The following is a 10,615-nucleotide window of genomic DNA, read 5'->3' as shown; positions in this document are numbered from 1 at the left end:
TGCGTGTGTGTGTGTGTGTGTGTGTGTGGTAATATTGTGTCGTCTTGGGCTTGTATGACACTTGACAGATCAGTTCTTGTTTCGGGTTGCAGGGCTGTGGGAGGATGAGGAAGCAGGTTTGAGTGTTGCAGTGGATGTCAGAGTCTTGTAGGTCCCTGCTGTCCCTGTATTGACTCTGTGATAGTGTCCGTGCTACTATCTGGAGACTTCCTCTCTGTGATGGCCGTAATCCGTAAAAGCATTTTATGGTGTTAACGGTAGCCGTAGCCCTGCATACACGTACACACCTGCACATATCTGGACACCTGGAGAAAGGACCCTGGGAGGAGAGGTCCACCGGCGCTAGGTCTACACACACACCACCACAATGGTACAGTAATAATCCTCTGTAATCTATTTTGTACTCTGACTCTGTGTTGTAGAATGGGTGAACACTCCTTACAACAGGGTGATGGCTATGTCCTCCATCTGCTTGCTTTCAAAGCTGTCAATGTTTTCTTTGACAGCCTTGCTTGCCTATGCTTACACTTTCTGGAGCTTTCTGATCCCTCTCCCCCTTTTTGATTGATTGATTGAAAATTGTATTAACAGTTTGCAGAATTACAGTACATTTCAAGCACAAACTCAATACAAAGGCTGTTAACTGTGAGTGGACGACCCAATTAAGCATTACACTTGTTTACACAGGGTCCACCATGTTCAATTCATCAAAACATTTAGAGACGTACAAATAGACACTTCTATATAGACTCAGATTTTACGGGGGCCAGTTTCGAATTGCAGCCATCTGTAGGTGCCCTTTGAGAGCGGTTTTGAAGGAGTCAAGGACCCCTATGATAAGAATCTCTAGGTGTCCAGGAGCACTGATAACCGCTTAGGTTTAAAATAATCTCACTTCAATTCAGAGAGAAAATGTCATGCTCTTTATTATAATTATTAACAATTGAGATATGTCACTGGTAGGAGGGGGATGAGACCTCATCACAGTTTCCTCTTTATCAGAGATCACACCTGTCATTATAAAGTCTCACTACAAAGAAATATGCATTTATTGCCATGCTGTATACTTTGCTCAGCAGATCTGGAACATGGGCTGATAAAATTACACACAGTAAATGTAGATGCAGAAAACAGGAAAGGGCATATCATTTTTCTGTACTGTATTAAAAGGGTTGTGTGGAGTCTATGTAGCCAAAGTAATACCCCCTTCACAGTGCCTCTGAGCCTGGGCGTGGAGGGGCCATGGTAGCAATACCCCCATCACAGTGCGTCTGAGCCTGGGCGTGGAGGGGCCAGGGTAGCAACAAGAAGCAGGAAAGACAGCGGTTGGGAGTTACAAAGTTCAGAAAGTTTCACAAGAGGCTGGTGTTTAGACATGAGATGGGGAAGTTAGAGTCCACAAGAGAGGACTGCAGTTTCAGGCTATAGCACTTCCTCCTGAGTGCAGTTCGATCACTGCTCATAAAGTCCATGGGCCCAGACCAGAATTTTCACTAGTGAGGGACATTCAAGGTGGCAAATGCTATCATGTTTTTTTTTTAAAGGTCTATATCCCTAGATAATATTTCAACATGATAGCAGTTCCTAAGTGGTAGCTTAGTTGCAGTTATCAGCCTCCCAGTGAGCTGTGGCGTTCCACAAGGAAGCATACTAGGGACTTTACTGTTCCTAATATATGTTAACGACATGACTTCAGCTTGTGACTGCAACTTGTTCCTGTTCGCAGATGACTCGGCACTGCTAGTCTCGGACAGGAACAATTAACTGCAGGTTGAAAAGGCCCTCAGCTCTGAACTCGGTAGAATCTGCACCTGGCTTGCTGATAACAAACTATCTTTACACCTGGGAAAAACTGAATCCATTCTCTTTGGCTCTAATAGTAATCTCAGCAAGGCAAATGGCTTCTTGATTAGAGTGGGTGACAATGTTATCACACGTAAAGATGAAATTACCTACCTAGGTTCCATCCTTGAGGCTCTTTCCGGTGATAAAATGGCCACCAACGTAATCAAAAAAGTCAACCAAAGAACAAGATTCCTTACAGGATCTCCTCACTGGTCAACAAAAACACCTTGAAGACCTTAACAGGAGCCCTCGTACAAGGTTTCTTTGACTATGCATGCACCTCCTGGTACCACAGCACCTCAAAGGCCCTTAAAACTAGGCTCCAGACTTCCCAAAACAAACTGGTCAGGCTCCTACTTGGCCTCACCCCCCGAACCCACCTCACCCCTGCCCACTTTGACAGGCTGGAATGGCTTAGGGTCGACGACAGAGTACAGCATCTTGCAATGGGTCTGGTCCACAAGATTCGATACACCACCAAGATACCCATGTACCTGTCTAGATACTTCCTTAATGTTAACGAAGTCCACACACACAACACCAGAGGGAGTGCAACGAACCATGTACACCCAAATTCGGCACAAACAAGGGACTAAATTCTTTTCGCTCCTATGTCACCAAAATGTGGAACGCCCTACCAACAGTCATTAAGACATGCAAATCCCTTGACTCCTTCAAAACCGCTCTCAAAGGGCACCTACGGATGGCTGCAATTTGAAACTGGCCCCCCCGGATGGCTGCAATTCGAAACTGGCCCCCGTAAAATCAATCAATCAATCAGCCTTCATATACCAACCATAGATTCACAGAATGAAAAATTGCCTAACTGTTTTTTGAATAAAACACGTCATACAGAGGGAAAAATGAAGAATTATCTGTCTTTCACTCAATTTAATCAATGAACATCATCATAACCATCACTGTCATATCAATATCAATTATTCAGTATTCATCATCTTCATCATTATCATCACATAATCAATCAGTTTAATTTCATCTTCCTCCTCTTCCTTCTGATTGCTACAGGTTTGTAGCTTGCGCATTTCTGTGCACTTTAATTTGTTGGCAAGGCAGGAGCAGTCTGAAAGCTTGCAGGTCCGTACACACTTGCAGGCCATAAGTTCCAGCACAGCCATTTGTGCTGGTGGCCCCCGCATCCAGTCTAAAATCAGCATAGCTATAAGAATAAGAGATGTCATATGTCATATCAGTTAGGAGCCCAAATGACTATGGATTTCAGATTGCTGGGCATGGGGGGTCAGATCAACATATGGAATAAATTCTGTACTGGCCATATATGGAGCGCCTTAATTCTCCGGCTGCTGGGCAATAACTTTGCGGCAGGCCCGTCTAGAGTTTGAATGGACACTTGGACAGGTATCGGTCAAAAGGGAGACATCGAAGAGGAAGGACGGGTAGGGAAGGATCAACATATGGAATGTCAGAACAGGTCAGCTCCAGTTTTGAAGCTCCATATATGCAGATCTAGGTGATGATCCAGTCTTCTCCATGTATGGCTATCTAGGGTTTGATGAGGTCAGTGTCCTGTTCTTCATATATGGAGACGGCTATAGACGAATTCAGAAACGGGTCTCATGGTCGCAGCTTACGTATTTCCTGTAGGCGGACTCGACATAGCTGCAGGGTTTAAACCCTCACCAGGCGCACCTCTTCTACTACAGTGAACGCTAGAGTGACTGATGTTAGTCTGCCTCAAACGTTACTCTTTTACCTGCTTTTTACTAACACTAACATTACAAAGATGCCCAGAACATCGAGATGAACCTGTTTAGTTTATGGCTGCTCCAACAGTAGTGTCAACATTCCAAAAAACAAACAAAACGGAATGTCAAAATATCCACCGCGGTGTCTGAGACCAGAGCCATTGAGTAATGGTTGAGACGAAGCTGTGAAAGGTCCTGAAAGATACATTACGTCAGTCTTACCCAATACCCAATCTTTCTGTTTTATGAACACAAGGCTGCCGTACTTTATACTCTTTAAATGCTTAGACTTGAAGACGCGGGCGGCTGTGGCTCAGGAGGTAGAGCAGGTCGTCCAATGATCCCTGGGTCAGCGGCTCGAATCCCAGCTCCTCCTGTCCACATGCCGAAGTGTCCTTGGGCAAGACACTGAACCCTATTGCCTCCAATGAGTTGGTCGGTGTGAGCTCGCCACCATTGGTGTGTGAATGTGGGAAGTGAGGACGCTGGCGTCAACTGTTCGCCGCTCCCAATGTATGAATGAATTAACCATTGTAAAGCGCTTTGAGCACTTGGAAAAGCGCTATAAAAATGCAATTCATTATTATTATTATTGAAAGTAGCCAAACCAAGGCTTGCCCCAGGATTAAAGTCATCAAGGTTACATTTAACTTAATTATGACAAGACATTATTTTATGGACATCAAAACAGACTTTAGACTGTAAGATCCTTCTCAATAAATGTAAAGCAAAACATAATAGCTATTTATGGGTTTCAGCCTAATTATTTCATAATTTATGCAAATATGCTAAATGACAAAAGGTCATGGCAAGATACGAATTTCAGGACATGTATAGACTCAGAGTCTAAGAGAGACTAAGATAATCATTGACTAAATGTGAAAAATGTAGAAATGTCCTTATTTCGACTTTTGCAAATTATGCAAATTAAAAAGGTGGCATGATTGCACCATGGTAACAGATGAATTTCTACAGATGAATTTCTACAAACATAGACTCACCTTTCTAAGTTAAGTAAAGCAAAGTTATAGTAATTTCTTGTGTTGGGGAATATTTAGCCAATTATGCTAATTTATTACTACTATAGGCCTACATGTTTATATACTTTTATAACATACTTTTATATGTCATAACATTTGTGTGTGTGTATAATTATAAGTGTGAATAAACTTAATTGTAACATATAACATCTACAGTAAACTGCACAAAATCCTACTCTGCATATAATGGGAGTTAATGGAGAAACAATGATTGTCCCAAAAAAGTATTAAAGCTACTCATTTGAAAATGCTATCATGTCTCAAAGTACTTATATGGACCCAACAAACAAAATGGTAGCAAATAGATTTTGCCACCAAAAATGTCCCTCACTTCTGGTCTGGCCCATGGACTATCACCTCTAACCCAAATGAAACAGACCCATTTATTTTCCTTCTTTATGAGGGGCGCTAGACCCTCCTATGTCCAGCTTTGAGGGTTTGTGTAACATTGTCCTAACAAACATTGAATGCCATTGACAATGAATGGTCAGTTTTGAGTGTTTGTGCAAACACTAACATTGAATGCCATTGACAATGAATGGCCAGTTTTTAGTGTTTTGAGTGTTCGAGTGAGGTTGCAAAATGTGATTGGCCGGAATGAGATGATCTATGATGATGTATGATGATAAGAGCGCCCCTCACGGGTGTGATTGTTTTTGTATTCGGGGGTTCGGGGGCCACATTTGAACCTGTATGTATCCTCCTCCTCACTAGGTGCATACAGTATGTTATGTTCTGTGTACTGACTGAGCCACCAGGCAGGCAGGCACCCTAAAGAGCTCTTTTTTACTGGTTGCATTCTTCTTGCACAAATGTGGTGTACAGCCATGGGGACTCTTGTCACACACCCAATAAAAGGGTGTGTGTGGGGGGAGATCAGACACTGATCTACATGTACTGTTGCCTTAACCACTTAAACCCTGGTTGACCAGAGTCTCTCAGAACTCTATTCTAGTGGCTTTTCTGTTTTTGCTCTACATTATATATCTTAGCTGACAATAGCCAATCTACAACCACACAACAAGCTTGTGAGCTTGTAGATCTGCTATTATCTGTGAAGGTTCTCCCCAGAATAGTGTAATGCACCAACCTCACAGAAACACATTCCTTATACTGTGTGTGCAAACATACCTTGCATTAAGAGGATTCTTATTTGGATGATTAACTGTTCGCGTTTATTATAGATCAGTGAGTGCATGCTCCTCGTTCATAACAAAATGTTGCTACATCACCTCAGTAGTTAACACATAGTACTGTAGCTCCTCAGTTCACATTTTGAAAAGGTTTTCACTCTCAGCAACGTTGTTTACCAATTATTATTGTTTCTTCACATTCCTGACAGGGTGGGAAATAGATTTGATTGAGCTTGACCTTGACATTGATTGAGCTTGGAAGACAGATTTATTTCAGGATGTTCAGAGTGACTCACAACACGAGAAGAGGCACACATGCACAGTAGACCAATTGTTCGCAAACCTTTTCATGTCAAGGACCCCCAAATGAATAAGTGTTTGGCTGGTTAAACTGTGTATAACAAGATTTAATTCCAGGGGCCCTGGAACCCCCTCAAGGAGCCCTGGGAGTCTCCAGACCCCACTTTGAGAATCACTGCACTATACACACCCACATGCAGTCACATATGTATACTGTATATACACAACAACAAGAAAATCCTGGACCATTGTCTGACGGTGCATAAATTAGGCATGAAATGGAACATGGGGGCTAAACACAAGGATGATGACTTTATTTTCCCAGTTTGTATAATCATCCACTGACAAGCTCTGGGAGATCATCACTTTATTAGTAATCTCGCTCCTGGACACTAACATGTAGTCACAGGGTCTGCACCAGATGCTTGCCGTGGAAGTTGGAACTAGTGGTGGTGGCAGCAGCACATCTTCACCCCAAGACCGCTCTATCTTCCTCAGCAACACGTCCCACACTGCCCTCGAAGACCCGACTGATTCCAGTCCAGCCTTACTGATAAGGCGTCTCTACAAGACGGCTGTGCTTTCGGTCACAACTCTCAATGCCTCCTCACTCCTGATAGCATACCATATCAAGTGGAGTTGGAGGAAATATGACAATCAAACCAGACCCACTGTGAATAGATTCACATAATCTCAGACTGTGCTCTCTGTTACTACAAGTTGGCCATTCAAGCCACAGCCCATGTGACGTGATCTCTCCATAATATCTTCCTGTGAGAAACATGTGGTTGCCCACGTGTGAGACGGAAGCAGCACATCACCAAACTTGTCAAAGTTAATGAATATAAGTCACATCTCCCTTCTTTTACTTGTTGCCAACTGTCCCTTGCTTCCTGTATTGCCAACCACAGCTTGTGGAATTGTCGCTTGATAACTGCCCGCTTTCTCAGGCTGTGTCCTTTTAACATGGCTTTGGCCATACTGATAATGTGGATTCACTTACGCTTCCGGGAGGAGGTGTGAGTGAGTCCAAGTTATGTGTCTGGCAAAGCCAGGCTAGTGCGGTGTATCCCGTGCCAACGGTGCCTATAGAATGATTGCCTATAGTGGATCAGAACATGTAGGCTATTTGGTCACAAAGAGAGAGAGTGAGAGACAGATTACATATTAACCAAATGATTTCCTCTCACACAGGCATAGAACAGTATATCAGCTGATTGTCAGCTGTAGTCTGTGTGCAGTGTGTTTTGAGCAACTTTTAAACATGAGACGTCACCTGATGTCACTTTGATCTGACCTCCAGACATATAAACTAGTCAGTCACAAGACAACTTGGTCTGTAGATGCTTGTAAGGCTGTGGGATGGATGCGGATGATTGAGTGGAAAAGTCTTGCACTTGAAGCTGGAATTGAAAGAATTGAACATGTATGCCACATTCTGAGATATTGTTGCATGCTCTCATTGGATGAACCCGCCATTGCTCGAGTTCTCTTCTCAGACAGCCGCAGTGGTGAACTGGCAGAGGCATCATGTTGTTGGGGCACTTATTGAATTATCCAACACAAATCTGGCCTGCAAGAGCCTGCAAGAGCCAAACCCAGAAATAAAATGAAGACAAAACACCACCCACAAATCACTTCCTGTTCTTGACTTGACTTGTACAGTTTCGTGACTAAATTGTCCGATCTCAACTCTCCTTTACTTGTTGCTTGGTAACCGCTCCTTGTTTCCTCTAATAGGCAACCACATGCTTGTTGAATTTATAATGACAGTGTTCACCACTCATGTCAAACATCATTAGGCTGCCTAGCGATGTCTGACATGAGTGGTGAGCACACAGTCAGCCTAGGCTAGTTTGTCAGTGATTAAGATTAAGGGCTATATATGGACATCTGTCCTGAGGTCTCTATCTAGTGTCTCATTGATTTGTGTCCATCAATCTTGCTCCTTATAGCAGTTTATGTCCTGGTTAGTTTCTCCACAGTTCATCACACCATCATGGCAATTCAGCAGTTATACATAAACCTGTGATGTGGAGTTTGCTGTGTTCTGTTTTCTCATCTTTAAAATAAAATTAACTATACATTTGGGTGTACTGGTATGTTCACGTTTTATTCTAACTCATAGCGCTACTCAATTTGGCATTCATTGGAACAACACTGGGAGGCCCTATCCCTTCTCCTGCTCATTGGGTCCAGCAAAATGATACATGCCAGAGCAGTCGTGACTCGTGTGTGGATGACTGATTCATCATGATGAATAATGGCTGCTTAAATCAGCCCATCACCCACACCACATACACCTTTTACATCTGTAGATTAATACTATTAATACTATAATTTATCATTATTAATATAAATTCATTATAATTATTAATAATACTATTATTATTCATTATCTCTGTCTGTCTCTCTCTCTCTCTCTGTCTGTGTGTCTGAGAGAAGACAGACCGACATGTTACCCTCTTTACCCTCCATTACCTGCAAAACTGTGGATCAGCACCACTTGTTTATCACTCCATTATTTCTCTGTCTGTCTGTCTGTCTGTCTGTCTGTCTGTCTGTCTGTCTGTCTGTCTGTCTGTCTGTCTGTCTATATATATATATCATACTTACAGGCTTACCACTGGCAGAGTCAGAATGTCAAGCAGTGTGGTGTGGACGATATGGTCCTGCTGTCCAAGATCACCGAAGATGCCATCGCGGAAAACCTCAAGAAGAGATACATGGACGACTATATTTTTGTATCCTACTACGGCTGTGGCTGAGATTATGAGTACTGCAATGTATATATGAATGAAAACCACCATGAGATATATTCTTATACTGTATATTTCTCTCCTATACAGTAGATTCTACTAGTGTACATAGCATCTAATTAATACATTAAAGATGGAGTGCCGTGATTTTTGTATTTTTTCCTGTTTTTCATGTGTTTATGAGGTGACAGTAATTCATTAGACCCCTTGGTGTGGTTGTATATGTGCAATGATGTCTTCCCTTTGTATTTAGGGTTTCTTCCTGGAGGCTGAAAGTCAGTCAAACGTCAAACAGTCAAACGTGCCAATGAAATAAACAGTGATATAGTGACATCACGATATCATCCCCTCCCCTAACCTCCCCCTTTATCATACAACAACAGCTGTGGCTTCAGTTCCATCAGGCAAACCAGGCAATGGCAGGCATTGGTGGGCAACTGGTGGGCGTGTCCACATAAAAACGATTTTAACAAATACTGTAAATACTGTTTTAGGGTGGAAAGAAATCACGGCACTATGGGGTCCACCTGAAAGGGTTCATTTTACACAGTATAGTTCCCAGACACTTTTTTGAACTCAAATAACAATACAAAAACTAGACGATATTTGATCGACAATATGATACATAATATACAAATGTGTTTATTGTTGATTTTATATGTATTACGTAATATCCAGTTGGGAGTTTCCTCTGAGGAAATCACAACAAAATGTCTCACTTTGCTATAGATTGAGAAAATGTGATCCACTTAAATGAGACACATTCTTTCGGGGGACAGAGTGAAGCAGACAACACTGGGCTCTTCGTCTGTCCTGTATAGCAATTAATTTCCCCCCCAAATGTATATTGAACATTTTTGTATAGTTCATTTCAGATATGTCTGTGTAGAAAGACAGCAAACCAAGGGTAGAGACAGTGGAGATACAAACGAGCCTAAGGGTCGGATTTGAAGTTATTGACGCTCACTAGGAGCATTCTATTCTGCTCTGAGCCTGTGCACTAACTGGCTGCGCCACCAGGCACTCCACTGTAACACATTTCCCCAGACATGCAGTGCAATACTGAAACAAGCCTTTCACGTCAACAAACACATATGGCAGGATAGTATAGTTCCTCTTTTACATCCTCTGACTGACTCAACAGCTCACTTATGGCTTCCTGGAACACACATTGACTTCAAGTCCATATTTAGACTGAGAGTGATGAAGCTGATGCTTTGTTTATGCAACATGTTTTGAGCTTTTATGTTGCCGATTTTCGGTGTGCGACACTGATGCTCAACAAATATATAAATGAATCAAGCATAAGCCTGACCATCCAATCTAATCAGCATGTAACTGGAGTGTTCTAGTAATGGCAGACTGTAGTGCATCACCTACAGTACAGTAGGACCTACTGAGTAGGTACTGCCATGGCCATCCATTTGTGTTGTTTTTAATAATTTACTTCCCTATAGTTATCTTTTGTTATCTTTAGGTCAATGTAGAACAAACAGGTGAAATACCTTCACAGGTGTTTGAACTGCCACACAGAACATGTGCCACAATATCTATTGAATATTTTGAGATAGAAGATGTACAAAAAAACAAAGGAAATAATATTATATAGTATAAGATGAGGCTGTCTCAAAAATGTTATAATTATTTATTCCCCAAACTTCTCTGATCTGACGTATTCCCTAACTGTGATGTCCAGACCTATATTGGGTCAGTGCTTATATCAGTCAACCCGTTCAAACAGATGCCCTATTTCACTGACAGAGAAGTTGAAATCTACCAAGGGGCTGTGAGTAAAAAGTTATTATTCCAAATAA

The 10,615-nt window shown here is 42.1% G+C and overlaps 1 protein-coding gene across 3 annotated transcripts in view; it reads left to right on the top strand.

The window, feature by feature from the left end:
- The first annotated feature begins 183 nt into the window (after positions 1-183).
- The window catches only part of myo1f (myosin IF), a 35,495-nt gene continuing 25,063 nt past the window's right edge, over positions 184-10,615 (top strand). For 2 of the 3 annotated variants that reach the window (XM_079505765.1, XM_079505764.1), the window contains exons 1-3: positions 184-370; positions 8,661-8,786; positions 10,498-10,587. In XM_079505765.1, the coding sequence (XP_079361891.1) occupies positions 368-370; positions 8,661-8,786; positions 10,498-10,587 (219 nt within the window). In that variant the 5' untranslated portion in view covers positions 184-367. Of the gene's footprint in view, positions 371-8,660; positions 8,787-10,497; positions 10,588-10,615 lie in introns of those variants that run through there. The other variant, XM_079505766.1, reaches the window with a different exon arrangement.

Source organism: Electrona antarctica, assembly GCF_951216825.1.
Source record: "Electrona antarctica genome assembly, chromosome: 7".
NCBI lineage: Eukaryota > Metazoa > Chordata > Actinopteri > Myctophiformes > Myctophidae > Electrona > Electrona antarctica.
The sequence above is the reverse complement of the archived record's forward strand: the minus strand, read 5'-3'. Positions and strand labels throughout refer to the sequence as shown.